This window comes from the organism of the source record quoted next, unplaced genomic scaffold (genome assembly GCF_019419815.1).
Source record: "Pyrus x bretschneideri cultivar Hongxiangsu unplaced genomic scaffold, Pyrus_bretschneideri_v1 Contig39, whole genome shotgun sequence".
In the NCBI taxonomy this organism is placed as follows: domain Eukaryota; kingdom Viridiplantae; phylum Streptophyta; class Magnoliopsida; order Rosales; family Rosaceae; genus Pyrus; species Pyrus x bretschneideri.
Genome location: NW_025999712.1, coordinates 4,166,548 through 4,181,339, shown reverse-complemented (window position 1 = coordinate 4,181,339; position 14,792 = coordinate 4,166,548). Strand labels below are relative to the sequence as shown.

At 36.5% G+C, this 14,792-nt stretch overlaps 2 protein-coding genes and 2 long non-coding RNA genes across 4 annotated transcripts; 1 reads left to right on the top strand and 3 right to left on the bottom strand.

Annotated features, from left to right (window-relative positions):
• Nucleotides 1–1,900: 1,900 nt before the first annotated feature.
• Nucleotides 1,901–2,518, bottom strand: LOC125468496. The gene is made up of 2 exons (XR_007250915.1): nucleotides 2,208–2,518; nucleotides 1,901–2,118 (listed from the first exon to the last, which is right to left on the bottom strand). It is a non-coding gene; the product is annotated as an uncharacterized LOC125468496 (long non-coding RNA).
• A 1,304-nt stretch (nucleotides 2,519–3,822) lies between these two features.
• Nucleotides 3,823–4,322, bottom strand: LOC125468647. Its single transcript, XR_007251034.1, has 2 exons — nucleotides 3,959–4,322; nucleotides 3,823–3,871 (listed from the first exon to the last, which is right to left on the bottom strand). It is a non-coding gene; the product is annotated as an uncharacterized LOC125468647 (long non-coding RNA).
• A 304-nt stretch (nucleotides 4,323–4,626) lies between these two features.
• LOC103945035 (uncharacterized protein Mb0911c) lies at nucleotides 4,627–5,663 on the top strand. The gene is made up of 3 exons (XM_009355539.3): nucleotides 4,627–4,785; nucleotides 4,948–5,110; nucleotides 5,437–5,663. Exons 1-3 carry the CDS (start codon nucleotides 4,655–4,657, stop codon nucleotides 5,572–5,574), a joined length of 432 nt encoding a protein of 143 aa, XP_009353814.2. The 5' UTR covers nucleotides 4,627–4,654; the 3' UTR covers nucleotides 5,575–5,663.
• Nucleotides 5,664–8,596: 2,933 nt separating this feature from the next.
• Nucleotides 8,597–12,552, bottom strand: LOC103944946 (ubiquitin-conjugating enzyme E2 7). The gene is made up of 6 exons (XM_009355429.3): nucleotides 12,390–12,552; nucleotides 12,172–12,274; nucleotides 11,338–11,435; nucleotides 11,161–11,261; nucleotides 9,241–9,318; nucleotides 8,597–8,897 (listed from the first exon to the last, which is right to left on the bottom strand). The coding sequence occupies exons 1-6, from the start codon at nucleotides 12,433–12,435 to the stop codon at nucleotides 8,820–8,822; spliced, it is 504 nt and encodes a 167-aa protein (XP_009353704.1). The 5' UTR covers nucleotides 12,436–12,552; the 3' UTR covers nucleotides 8,597–8,819.
• Nucleotides 12,553–14,792: the final 2,240 nt, after the last annotated feature.

Sequence of the window (14,792 nt, the reverse complement as noted above, 5' to 3'; positions counted from 1 at the left end):
AGGAGACGATTTTCATGGCTCAACCAGAAAGGTTTGTTAAATATAGGATGTCAACTAAGAAAGTCTCTATATAGCCTGAAACAGTCTCCAAGGCAGTGGTACAAGAGGTTTGATTCCTTGATGCTGAAAATCAATTTTAGAAGATGTTTATATATTACTGTTGTGTGTACTATCATGTGTTCCAAGATGGGATGATCATATTACTATTTCTATATGTGGATGACATGCTAATTGCTTGTCAAGACAAGTCTAGAATTCAAGACTTGAAGAAGATGTTGAGCGAGGAGTTTGACATGAAGGATCTAGGTGCTGCACAGAAGTTCCTTGGCATGGAAATTCATAGAGATAGGACCGCTGGAAGGATTTGGATATTACACGCCAAGTATATTAAGAAGGTTATTAAGAAATTCAATATGCAAGAAGCAAAGGTAGTTTTGACTCCTTTGGCGGCTCACTTCAGGTTAAGTGGACAACAGTGTCCTAAGTCCGAGGAAGAGCAACAAGTAATGAAGAAGGTGTCTTATGCTAATGACGTGGGCTGCCTCATGTATGCAATGGTATGCACACGTCCCGACATAGCTCAAGCAATCAATGTCATTTCCAGATACATGGCAAATCTAGGAAAGCAACATTGGGGTGCAATCAAGTGGATTTTGTGTTATTTGAAGGGTTCTTGGCGACAAAGAATTATGTTTAAGAAGCAAAAAGAAAATGCAGGGGTGTTAGGAGATGTGGATGCCGATTATGCAAGGGACTTGGACAAAAGAATGTCAACTTCTGGTTATGTGTTTACATATGCAGGAGGACCAATTAGTTGGAAGACACTACTGCAACCAATTACAACTTTGTCGACCACAGAAGTAGAGTATATTGCATTGGCCGAAGCTGGAAATGAAGCGATTTGGCTTAGTGGCTTGGTAAGTCAAAGGGGAATCACTTAAGATTGTGTGAAGCTTAAGTATAATAGTCAAAGTGTCATTCACTTGGCAAAGAATCATGTTTTTTCTGGAAGATCAAAACACATTGAAGCAAGGTATCACAAAATTAGAGATTAGGTGGAGTCTAAGGAAATTTGGATTGAAAAGATTCATACAGATGACAATGTTGCAAATTTCCCTACAAAGATAGTGCCGACCAAGAAGTTCAAGCTCATTGATTGATTAAAATGGAGCACCTCCTCACTTGAGGTGCAATGAGGCAAGAAGAAGATTGCCAAGGTGAACACTCTTAAAGATTTCCATAGCTGCTTCAAGAAAGTTCAAGGATACTTTGGGGTGCAATGATCAAGATTTGGTTTGACTCACCAAGGTGGAGATTGTTAGGATTTTGGCTCATCAAATATGTCCTAATTGGTTTTGGATTGTTTTAGAAAAATTAGAGGTATACCGATTCTTGTCCTAGAGGGATTAGAAAAGAATTTCAGTTTTCCTTATTCAATTTAGGTTTGGATTTCTAGAAGTTTATTTTGATTTGGATAAGTGTAATTTCCTAGTCCACTTAGAAATAGGAATTCAATCAGCCTTGGGACATGTAAGTCTACCCTATGCCTATAAATAGGGTGCGGCAAGGCTTAATTTTTTCAAAGAAAGAAAACAGCCAGAGACAACCGAGAGTTTTAAGATTAGTTCTAGGGTTTGCAAAAGTTTTGTAATCTCTATTATTAATCAAGGGAGCAGTGATTTCTCTACCTAGAGAAATCACAACTAGACGTAGGCAAAAGTTATGTCGAACCAGTATAATTCTTCTGTGTTTCTAGGTTTTTTTCTATATTTGCTAGTTTAGTCTATTGTCTGTTGGTTACATTAAAGAACAAGGTCTAGTGGGCATGTTTTTCAACATGCAGTACTGCTCAATGGCTTTATCTATTCATTGGGTTGCAGGAAGAATCAGAAAAATCTGGTTTTAGAAGATAGTTTTGGGCCCATAGGTTTGTGAACCAAGTTGCGTCTCATACAAATACAAAGGTGGCATTTCAAGACACATTTAAGCTTGAGGAACATATGAGTACCAAATAGAAAACAGAACAATAAAGACACATTTAAGCTCAGTACCTTTGAATATGAGTCGACGAGTGCCTAATAAACATGCAGGCGTGACATTTTTCTTCTCCGACAAAATCTTAGACAGAAAAGAACAGAGTGTCATTTGATAGCCAAATAAATTAATAAAATGCAGAAGAAATAAATAGAGAAATACTTTTGAATTACCATTTCCCATCACGCCAGCTATTCACGTCTAATGCATTGAACCACTTATAGACACGGGACAGCTGTACAGGTTAAGAGTGAGAAAGAGAAGAGTGTGAATTGAAAAATGTTAAAAATGAAATGGGAAAATTGAATAACAATCATCGTCATAAAATAAAGCACAGATCATCGTCGTACCTGACAACGGCTCTACAGGTGAAGAGTGAGAAAGAGAAGAGTGTGAATTGAAAGTGATGAAACAAAATTGAACATTTAGAATTAATTAATTAATTAATAACAAAATCATGGAAATAAGGGTAAACCAAAAGTGATGAAACTATCTTACCTTAAAAAAAAAAAAGAAAAAAAAAAAGATGTTTCAACTTTCTCTTCCCTCTTCTTCCGTTGCAGCACTACTACTTTTCTCACTTTAATCATACTCAAGCAACAACTCAACTACATAGAAGTTAAGCTAAATATGCATAATATGATAAATCAGCATTTGGGCATTTTGTTTAAACCATACGCAAGTAAACCGTTGTCACCTAAATGCCAAACCATCTTTGCCTTCTCTCTCTCTACACACACACACACACTCTCTCTCTCTCTCTCTCTCTCTCTCGGGTCGAGAATCAATTTGAAAAATCCACCTACCAGATTAAAGAAAGAGAGAGCAAGGAATTTACTCTTTGAATAATCGAGACAATGTTAGGAGGATAAACCATGTTATATAAATTATCAGCAATGACAAATAAAAAATGTCAAAGTAAGAGTTAATACAATCAAATAGGCTACTCATTAGGCGAGAAAGAAGTTGGAACAAAATAGAATGCTGAGCCAAAAGTATAGATATTCAAGGTCATTTCAAATGTTCCAGTCATTAACTCTTTTATAGATTAATTTCTCCTAAACAGTCATTGACTCTCTCTCTCTCTCTCTCTCTCTCTCTCTCTCTCTCTCTCTCTCTCTCTCTCTCTCTCTCTCTCTCTCTCGTGCCTTTTTCACACTATATAACCCCCATCTCATGACTAACCTCTCCATCCCCTCATAGTTGCATGAAACAACCCAACCTGCTCCGCCTCGGCCAGCCTCCCCTAGCACAAACCCCACGAGCACAAAATAATAATACCAGTTTAATTGAAGCAATTAAGAAATGACCAATGAAACATCATCATAAAGTATTCAATGAAAGGTGAAAAAGTCACCAATTTAATAGGAGGAAAATATATCAAAAAGTATAAGTGTGAGAGGGAGAAAAGAAAGAGAGTAATATGCCTCTGAAAATAGTGACAGAAGGCCCATGCATGACCCCGCCTCGTCTTCACCATCCTTTTAGATTTTGTTGTGATTCACTTGTATAGAATGAAAAAGCACGCACTAATTTTTCAATTATGTAAGATGAGGGTGGCTGGTAGTTTACAGTTACCTGCTGAACGGTACGGGTGGTTTCTTTTCCTCTACAGTGGGTTCTTCACGTTCGATTTTTATTCTGATTTTGATAGTTGCTGTTTTATAATTTGTTTACAGTAATACCCTTATTTTTTTATTGGGAAGTTGGGTACCTGGAGAAGATGGCAATGAAGGCGCCGGGGCGTAGGTGGAGGAGAGAGAATTGCTAATATCGCTTCTTGTTTTGGGTAGTAATATCACAAAAACATCAAATTTTGCATCCAAAATATAATTTCCTGCATGAAAACAGAAAGATGAAAATTTAGTGGACAGGAAATCTAGCAATGAAAGTAAACACAGACTCACAACTACACGTTTCTCACCAATACATTTAACCAAACACCTACTGTGCGACAGAGTAAGCAATTTGTGTGATAGCCCCGTTCCGTCGACCACATCCACGTCTCCTCCTCCTTCCTCTCTCCTTCGTCGAACCCGCCCCCAATCCACTATCTTTTTCCCGATACAACCATGACAGGAAGGAGAGAAAGCGGTGCCATGGCAGAGGAGAGTTGGGTATGGGTGGGCAGGGTTGGGTTCGTCGGAGGAGAGAGTTTGATGGAGAAATTCGGGTTGAATTTGGCGTAACGAAAGGGACGGGGATGAGATCTGCGGCATGGGACGGAGGAGAGAGGAACTGTTTGGTTACAGGTGCAAGGTTAAAGTTCGTCGCTTGGTTATAGGTGCGGAGAGAGTTTTAAACGACAGATGGCTTGATTGGATTGGCTTAGATGGTAATGTCAGTATATTGAGTCCTCACCGGTGAGGATCCAAGTTTTGTCCAACAGCATTTGCATGTCAAGGAACAAACAAATCGTGGCCTGGTCGCCACTTCACACTGAATCACTGACCACGCGGCAGCACCTTTTGGTTCAACATGCACAGACTCCACGTGGCACATTCCAATTCTCCACAACTCGCCACGTACATCCAAAAGTCGGTGAAACTGAAACTGATGAAAGCCCCGGAATACAAGCTCAAACACATCAAAGAAACGAAACTCGATCAAAAAACAAAAAATGGCGATGGCGTCGAAGACGAACACAGTGTTTGCCTACACGGTGGTTTACGTGAAGGACGTTGCCAAATCCACAACCTTCTATTCCAAAGCCTTCGGCTACGATATCCGTCGCTTGGACGACTCCAACAGGTACATACATGTTTTTAGGGAAATTATTTTCTCACATCATTTTCTTTTCTTTTCAATTGTCTGTCAGGTACCTATTAACTGCATATACAGAGGTTTTGTAAATAATCATGAAGAAATTTAATAATTTATGATGGTGATGGTGATGATATTAATTGTTGATAGGTGGGGGGAGCTGGAAAGCGGGCAAACGACGATAGCATTCACACCGCTACACCAGCACGAGACCGATGATCTGACAGGTGCCGTCCAGACCCCAAGCTCCGGCCGCGAGAGGCAGCCGATTGAGGTTTGCTTTGCGTACGGTGACGTTGATGCTGCCTATAAGGTAAAATCCTAATTAGCTGCCTTAACACGTCCTTTGTTTTTGGCATTGTTATTAGAAAAATATTTGGCTCTTCAGTTACCCTTAATTACCTAGAAGGGAACATTCTCTCGTGCAGATAAATCATAGTTTGACATGCGTTTATAAATTATTACAAATGATTTATGCTTTTTAATGAGTTATTTCTGAATACGCATCAACTTTAAGGAATGAACCAAGCAGTCGACTGTGATTTAAGGAATAAATCAAGCAGTGTTCTTGTTTTATTGTTCGATTATGGGATATTGTGACTGATTTGCTTTTTTGTTGTGTGAATTGGGTTTGAGTAGAGGGCGGTGGAGAGCGGGGCGGTTCCGGTGAGCGCGCCGGAAGCGAAGGAGTGGGGACAGAAAGTGGGTTACGTAAGAGATCTTGATGGGATCGTGGTGAGGTTGGGAAGCTATGTCAATCCACCAACAAAACACTGATCCTGTTTCTGAGATAATCATGAATAAATGAATTTATAATGTTTTTTTTTCCCAGTTTTACGTTAAAAAGTTCAATAAAATGAATCATGAGTTTAATTCCAACATGTAGCTTGCTTTCTGGTCATCGTCTGAACTGGTTTGTTATAAATCATGCATGTCATTTCCCAGTTGAGTCTGGAAACTTATTTGCAAGGGCCTCCATATCACAGCTGATGGCCGTTCGCAATCTTTTGCATCTGAGCCAAATGATGCAAATTAAAAACAAGCATCTTCCATCCTTTGGATACATATCAGCGTTTGCCTCTCTGAATGACTACTATATCGTTCTTGTTATCGTCATTGTGATGAAATTGGTTTCCACCATCAAATCAATTAGCAATATGAAGAGTAACTCAACTTCTTATAAGCTCATGCAAGGTCTCTCCTCCCACAATGTGGGACTCATTCTCAACATGTCTTCTCACGTGTGGTAATTTTCAAGCCTAACACGTGGACAATACAACAGGATGACATAGAGCTCGTGTGACCGTTTGACTTTACACGTAGGATAATCTGCTTTGATATCATGAATAAGTTGAGGTTTCACCATAAAACTAATTAGTAATATGGGGAGTAGTCCAACCTCTTATAAACCCATACAAGGTTTTCTCAACATGCTCCTTCAGATGTGGCAAATTTTCAAGCCTAACACATGAATAAACAATAGCATGAGGTGGAGCGCATGTGGCCGTTTGGTTTCACACGTAGAACAACCTGCTTTGATACCATAATGAAATTGAAGTTCCATCATAAAACCAATTGACAAAATGGAAGATAGCATAACCTCTTATAAACTCATATAAGATCTTTCTTCCTATTAATGTAGGACTCATTCTCAAAGCAATAAGTACGGAAAAATAATTCAACTATAAAATTGTTCCCAAGCATGTACGCATAAACAAACTCAGAAGCCCTAAAATGAAAATCAATGGATGGTAGAGAGAGTTACCATATATATATGAACCGAATCTTGAATCTTTTCGAAACTATATTTGTGTGGGTATACTGAACTATTGGTTTCACCTGAAAGTGTGAACCAGATGTGGGTTCTTCAAATGTTCTCGCATGTTGTCGAGATGGTAGCCAACGACGGTGGTGAATGGGTGGGTACTCAGATCTCATCACACGTTGTCGAGATGGTAGTTGAGTCGACTATGGTGGTGAGAGTACTCCAGTAAAAATATCAAGGACGATGAATAAGGGAGATGAAATGTTTCTGCGGCCGTGGAAGAGCGCGCGCAACCATAGATAGGGAGCATCAATTGGACTGCTTTTGTTTTCTTTTTCACCGCCTCTTAATAGAAAAAAAAAATTACATATAAATTAAAAATATAGATATCCACCTAATGGAACTAAAAGTAATGAATTAATAGGGCTTTTTTTGTTCCGCATCTATAATTTTTATTCTAGGCAAATAGAGAGGGAAACGCTTTTAAGGACAGAAATTCTATATTTATTCGTATAATCACGAAAATTAATCATATTTATAACCGTAAATTAACCATTAACGATTCATAATCATACTCATTGGGTAACGAATTTCCCATCAGTTAACGATTATATCTATCTTTGTCAATATAAAAAAATATATTCATTCAATTGACGAACTATAATTTAGTAGATATTAATTTCGTCATTAAATATTCACCAATTTCTTGACTGTGAGACTCTTGAAGAGAGACGATAAACTTGGAATATTTGATGTATAAAATGATACAGTGAACATATCTTGTAAAGTATAAAAATTAAAACATTGAATTTAAAACTTAGATGACATTGCATGATCTTTGATATCTCTCATAAACACTATTGAATTCTTATTGATTTTGATTCAAAATTTTTGAACTTTCCCACAAAATGCAACTTTTGTATTCTCAAATGAGTTCGGTGAAGAATGAATATAAATATATATATATATATATATAGTACTATTCTATTATATCATTATATATTATTTGGTAAGATTCGGTGGGGAATACGAATTGGAGACCCATGTAACCATATATGAAACAATAACCAAATAATATTCATGGTTTTTCCCTATATCCCAAATATACCCGAAATTTTATACGCAAATTCATAATATTTGGGCAGTTATCTACAGTTATTGGTTTGACAGTTTGAATGCCATCCCTAGAGGCAAATCTGCATTTCTGCCCCTAATGAAAATTAATAGGGGCAATTCCACTATATCCGCTCCTAATAGTCACTATTCTTGTAATAAATCTCATTGTGCACTCTTTACAAGTATTTTTTTCTCTAAATAAAGAAGGGTTGAGTACAAAATGAAAATTTTAGAGTGCCAATATCAATTGTCTAACCAAAAGTATCTACAACAGTTTTGTAAAATTAGGGCATAAAGAGCATCTTCTTCGTTGAAATGCGTATTTTACGTGTTTAGATTGTTCTCATAAAATATATGTTTTGGCTTGACGGTGGAATCTCAAATTAACATCTCCCTCACTTGAGTAAAACTCTTATTTATATTTCTCATAAGTCTAAAATAGAACGTAAATATAACTTTTACATCTCAATTTCGAAGTTGCATCTCATTAAAGATGCATAAAGACTTTCTTATTTTCAACCAGAAGACCAAAATTAAGAAGAAAGTGGATTGGATGATATGGACCGTTGCCACAATTGTTGCGATTCTCAAAGAATTCGACTGCTGAAAAATTCATATTGAATTTCGGTAAGCCATATAGATACATCAGAGCATAGTAGAACATCCACTTGCATGGACATCAACCATTTTGCACACATGCCAGTCCACGTGAATGCACGCAGACGGGCAAGAGCCTAATAATTTGTGTTAAGTATAAGAGGTAGACGTATCCGGTCACGACGAGCTGGCCGGCCTATATTAACCAGCATGATGATGCCGATTATATACTGAAAACGACATCGACGGTAAACTGAAGCCGGAATCCAGTCCATCAAGCAAAAACCAAAAGAAAGCAATTAGTCGCTTAGACAAGAACACTTGCTCACCAAATAGGCCAATACAAATTGAATACAACGATGTTCCATGTTTTAACAATTACTAGACAATGAGAAGAAAAAGAGAGAAACAAAAAACAAAAAGAAATAAAGATATTTTGCGTGAGAAAATCAATGGCATACGCTTTGCCAATTAACACATCCTCTAACACACTTGCGCGGAGAAAATGCTTTACTTGGTAGCAATATCATGTTCATATTCATATTCATAGCATCTCTTGTGATTTCCTCACACAGCGGCTTACTTTTTTCTTGAAATCCTCTCTCCGGTCTCTCCACTCCTTCTGCAATTTGGACACCGGCAGAATCTTAGAATACTTAGACGAAAGTAAACTCAAATTCTCTCTCCGAATATTCAGACAACCACACACTTATGCGCCATTAGTCGTTTAGACAGTCACGAGAAGTACATTAAATCAATATATGCAGTAAGTTCAAAATATGTTCTAATGTGCTATGTGTAAAGCCGTCAACAAATCGGAACATGGGGTATCTACCATATGCAAAACTCATGCAATGGAAATATATTGCTTCCCAATATAACTTTAGTTGTCAATGTGGGAAATGTTTATAACATTCAACATCATGCAGAGCAGTTCAGAGACAATACAATAAAGGATCACTTACAGCAGCTTCAACATTTGCAGGAGATTCGTCATTTGGACTGGATAGCATCGATATTATACTCAAGACTATGCTTTCAACCTGGAAACAACATTTCCACGTTTGTAAATGCAGTACCATTGTTTTAATAAAAATAAAGCAAAACATATCCATTGAGAAAATGCTTCTTAACATCTACTTTTTGCTTCACAAATACCTTAGATTACCAAGTTCTTCCACAAAAATTATAAAAGGAGTAAAACCACATGTTTTAACCAGCTGGAAGGAAATACAAGAACTTGCCGAATGACAGCAGGATATGATACCACTGAGACAAGCTCCTCCGGACTTGAGATCCGTGGAAGAGCCCCAAGGTCAGACATTAAAGCCATATTATTGAACCTTAAGGTGAGCCTTAGGCACAAGGCATGATAGATTGTAGATCTATGTGAAATATTAGTAATGATCTGACAACTCCACAAAATCTCATAAATTATGTTTTCTCTCAACTCTAATGATACCCATGAGAGGAGAAATCACTCCCACTACAAAGGAGTCATGCAATACATACAACATTTTTAGAAGTTGAGTGAAGGTGTGATACATGTCATGCCACCAAAACTACATTGTGGATGAGACAACGTATAGGTCTATAACTTGCATTGCATGGAACAACCAAAATTCCAAGTACACCAAAAAATTTCTCTGGGAATATACTTTGTAATTTTAGGAGTTTGAACGAAGCTCCATGACTTCCACTTATTGACAATACATTATGAATAGTGGAATGGATATTAACCAAACAAAAAGAGTATTTGCTCAAATCTATTAGGCAAAAAATAAACATAACAATCGTAAGATGATATAATTGTCACAACAATCAAGCCTGAAGTTAAAAAAATGTTATGAAAAAAACAGTAATTGCATTTACATGGAACACAATCACGACTTTTGGAAGAAAAAAATGCCCTGCTCATAATATTACTTCTAGGCTATCTGCTACACCCAACTCTATCGATAAAAGAGGAATTTTGGAACCATCACCCTCACTAAGCTGCCAATTTCTAATCCCACCACCCCTGTTACGTTTCTGAACAACTGCGCATTTGAAAAAAAATACTCTCTTCCATGTTATATTTATCCTCCTCAAACCCAAATTCATCCACCTACGACAATCTCCCTCTCTCTCTCCCCTATCACAAACCTTTCTTGCTCCTCTCCTCTTCTAAAATTTCCTCTGCAACATAGCCACTCGTGTTCCTTTTATAACTCTGCAGTCCCCATTTATTCCTTCCATTGTCTAAAGGCAACAAACTCAACTAGGCAACCTAGTCCTGATCCAACCCCCATTCTCTTGGACCCCCTCTGTAACTGACCTTTCCCATTTTATCTACTCTGTTTACATTCTGGTTGATGGTTCACTTGGCTTAATGTCACTGGCGAAAGCCTCATAATGATTATCTAACTCTGTAAGCATACAACAAGTTATCTCCTCATTAAGAAGGGTACTTCTTGTTTTTATTGGCGACAAAACATAAATTCAAGAATAACAATTTTCATTTCTTTTATTGTAGTATTATTCTGAAATAATACCAAGTGATCACAAATGAATGGAATTATGAGTAATTGATCAAATTTGACTCTAATTATTATTATATCATCTAATGTATGATTACTTTTGCATAAATACATATTTAACATTTCCTTGGTTTTTGTTTTTTAGTACATGTCCATGTCATATTTTATACACGCAACAATCAGCCGAACTGTGGCTAAACGAATATTCCCCATCCACCTCAGAATCTACACAAGGAACCAGATCATAGGTATCAATGTGAACATTGTGAAGATAGTCTTTGAATCAAGAATTGCTACCATGGCAGCAGATATTTTCTCTCCTACAAATGAAGCAATACGGGGACACCATTTTATATAAATCCATACCGTATGGACAGGCGTCCAGCGTTCACTTGCAAGCTCGTAACCATTTGGGTCCTCACCAGGCGGGTGAAGGATAGATATGCAAACACGCCCGTCAGTATAAACTTCATATTAAAAATAGACAAGATCAGTACTTGAAAAACAATTGCAAATTATCAAATACTTAGGATAGAAACCAACCATTCGGATGCCATATCTCCGAAGTAAACTTAACCGTCGGAGGGCTGTTTGGATAATTATTAGGAAAGCTCATGATGGCATTGAAAAATCCTCCCTCGCTGCAATTAGATAACACGTACTCATGAACTTCAATTACACGATGCATAATGATGAATATAATATGTACACAACAAACCTCAAATGAGTGGCAAATTCCTAAATAAATGCTCTGCTTACGGGTGAAAAAAGAAGAAGATATACCTATCCATACATGTAATGAAATAAGACAAACAAAATAGATTGATGCCCGAGGTAATGTAAACAACAAACCATTTGAAAAGTAAGCTGAAAGCCTGAAACCAATACATATCCCCAATTTATAAAACCACTTCCCAAATTTAGGAAATTTGTATAACTTTTCCAACCTAACAATGTGCAACTGATTAAAAGACAATATTTTTACCTCCACATACCCCTAGAACCAAACTAAACAGTTTTTAACTGAAGACGAAGTTCCAAGTATGAAACTTTAACAAATTCTAACTTGAAATAATACAATTCGCAAGCTCGTACCGCCATCATTAGATAAAAACCCTAAATCCGCCACTCAACTAAAAGTCAAACACAAAATCTAGGAAAATCACAATCAAATTGAAACCGAAAGCAAAATCGAATCAAACAGAACAAGAATTTCAATCACTCTTGATCCAATCCCCACATATAAACATAAAAATATATAAAAAAAATTAAAAAAAACCCGGACTCGACCATCTTATTAAGCAAAACAACTAAACCACAAAACCCAATCAATAAAGCCCGTAAATTGAACCGGAATTGAGTCCGAAAGGCACATACTAGAGCGTATCAGGCGGTCCGATAATCGTGACGCTCCACTCAAAGATATTGTTTTCATCGACCAGACCGGCCGAGAATCCATCAACCGGATTCTTGCAAAGATCTGCCAAAACAAAATTGGAGAATCAGATTCAACAGGGCGAAGAAAACCCAATCCGATAAACCAATCAACGATCGGAATCAATACAAAGTAACTGAATTGAAATCTTTCTGAATACCCTTGAGTTGTTTCTGGAGGAGAAGACTCGCCTGGGAAGCCGCCATGAAAGGGTAAAGATAAGAGTTTCGGCGGCGGAGCTCTCACGCGACGGTGTAGAGAGCGAAAGATGGAGAGATTTATAAAGCCGACACTTATGTGTATTTATTTATGCTCACGGAAGATTCCGGATGTGGACTCTACCTTTTGGAGAACGGGGGACGACCTGGTTTTCATCGCCTACGCGTATCTTGTGATGGAGTCGGTGGCCAGCGAGTCATGCGGTGCCACGTGGGAAGGCATGGTTGGTCGGCCAGCGTGATGAGAAGTTCTAGTGGTGTCTTCATGAGAGGAGGTGGATTTTCGTATCGCTTGTGGGGACCACCGTTTGGGGTTGATGCTTAAGAGTTAAGACCATCTCTGTACCGAGAGATTTTTTAATAGACAAGAAATACGGATATGTATGTCATCTATCATTATACCAATTGAGAAATATTTGAAAAAAAAAAAAAAAAACTTCTCTTCCATTATAAGTTGTATATTGACATATGATGTACTAATCCGTGTTGTAGACATATTAAGAAATCTATTTTTCAAATGAGATGTCAAATACGTCAACTAGAACTAAAAGACGTCAAATTGTTTTTCAAGGGAGATGTCATATGTGATGTGGCAATTGAGTCATTTTACTTCTTGCTTTCTAACTGTCATTTTTTACAACAAACAAAGATGGAGTCAAATGTCTTTAATTAATTTATTTTTTATTTATGAGTCTTTACCACTAATAGAATGAAAACTAAGATCAATTTTTATTTTTTTTTAATATTTAATGTAACTATAAGACCTAATATATTAATAAAATAAATATTTGACACTTCTAGTGGAAAGGAAGAAAATTTAACATTTATATTTAATTGACCACGTCAACAATTAAATAAAATTTTGAAATATTATATTTAGCATCTCCTTTGGATATGCTCTAACACTTTTTTTCTTCTTTGGTGAAATTACATTCTCAAATCTTTTGAGTGTTTAAACCTACTTGTGTAAAATCGAGTTCTATATTTCTTATGTGTGAATAATCTCGTATGGACCATTTAAGAGTTGTCTTGGCACCTGTCACCTTTTAACGGTCTACAATGAAGTTTGTGATCCATAATTCATTATCTACCTAACCTTAAAATGTAAAACAACGATTTAACTTTTTCAAACAATGAATATTAAGAGTCTCTTCATTTCTTTTAGAATATTTGTTGGTACTGTCTTTATTAGACATAATTCTTTTGTAATGGAAACACATAGAAATTATTTTAAATTGTTGTTTTATTATACAACATATGATTGAAAACGGGTCCATCCAACCCATAGGAAATAGATTGTATCAAACACTCCAAATGAGCCAGTTCCACTAATAAAAATGCATAAACTTGGGCCAGATCAAACTCATTTACAAAAAAATAAGTCGAATCCGGTCCCACCATAAATGGAGTCGGCCCGACCCTTGAAATATATTTTGACATTTAGTTGCATCAATGATCAATGTTTATTAATGTCGTTATTCTATCATTGTTGTGTCATCAATACATGATCAATATGTCGTAGTTACTGAAAACAAAAAACTAATCTTTCTGCAAACTCAATGTCCAAATACGTTTGTTGTAGCTAAATTCTATTTAGTCGTAGATATGTGTTGATTCAATGGTTTCTGGTATTTTTTCAAGATTGGTGTGCTATTATTTTCAACAATTTTGTGTTCCTTCTGACTTTGATTTTTCATTTCGATTTTTGAATTCAGTTTGAGGCTTTGAGCGGTCGATTTATTTTTTAATTTTCTTCAATACTTAAGTAATTTGAATTTGATTTTGCTAATGAGAATATCCAAGTGTATTTTTTTTTCAGTTTCATATTTCCAATTCATAGACTTTCTAATTTTTTATACATTTATTAGCTTAATGTATGTTTTTTGAAAAAAGCACCGGATAGGCAGATATGTGCTTCACTGCTTCTACAAAAAACACTTAAAGTTCTTTTTCAATATTCATTTGTATTTTTATTAAGGATTGATATCAAAAATATATTTACCAAAAAATTTAAAAATTTAAAAAAAAAACACTTTTAGTTATTTTAAAAATATTTCCAAACGAATCCTTTATGTTAATAAAATGACTTAAAAGGACTACATTTTTCTCTAATTTATTGTGTCCTATACCTCGTCTTTAGGAGAAATTATTAGGTGATACCGTAGTACCAGCTGGCAGTGCTGAGTGGTGGTACTAATCCACTAGAAATTTGACACCTGTATAGCTAAAACGATTTGGCTTCTACCGTTAGCGCCCAAATCCTCCTACCAAATTCAAGCAAACACGCGATTACAAAGAAGGACCAGAGGCTAAATTAGGGTTTAGGGTTGAATTGGTTGCGCCAC

Coding starts and splice junctions, on each gene's coding strand:
- LOC103945035 (XM_009355539.3), top strand. CDS start 4,655: ATGGCGATGGCGTCGAAGACGAACACAGTGTTTGCCTACACGGTGGTT. Junction 4,786..4,947: donor CGCTTGGACGACTCCAACAG/GTACATACATGT, acceptor AATTGTTGATAG/GTGGGGGGAGCTGGAAAGCG. Junction 5,111..5,436: donor ACGTTGATGCTGCCTATAAG/GTAAAATCCTAA, acceptor GGGTTTGAGTAG/AGGGCGGTGGAGAGCGGGGC.
- LOC103944946 (XM_009355429.3), bottom strand. CDS start 12,435: ATGGCGGCTTCCCAGGCGAGTCTTCTCCTCCAGAAACAACTCAAGG. Junction 11,436..12,171: donor GGACCGCCTGATACGCTCTA/GTATGTGCCTTT, acceptor ATCTAATTGCAG/CGAGGGAGGATTTTTCAATG. Junction 11,262..11,337: donor GGAGATATGGCATCCGAATG/GTTGGTTTCTAT, acceptor TTTAATATGAAG/TTTATACTGACGGGCGTGTT.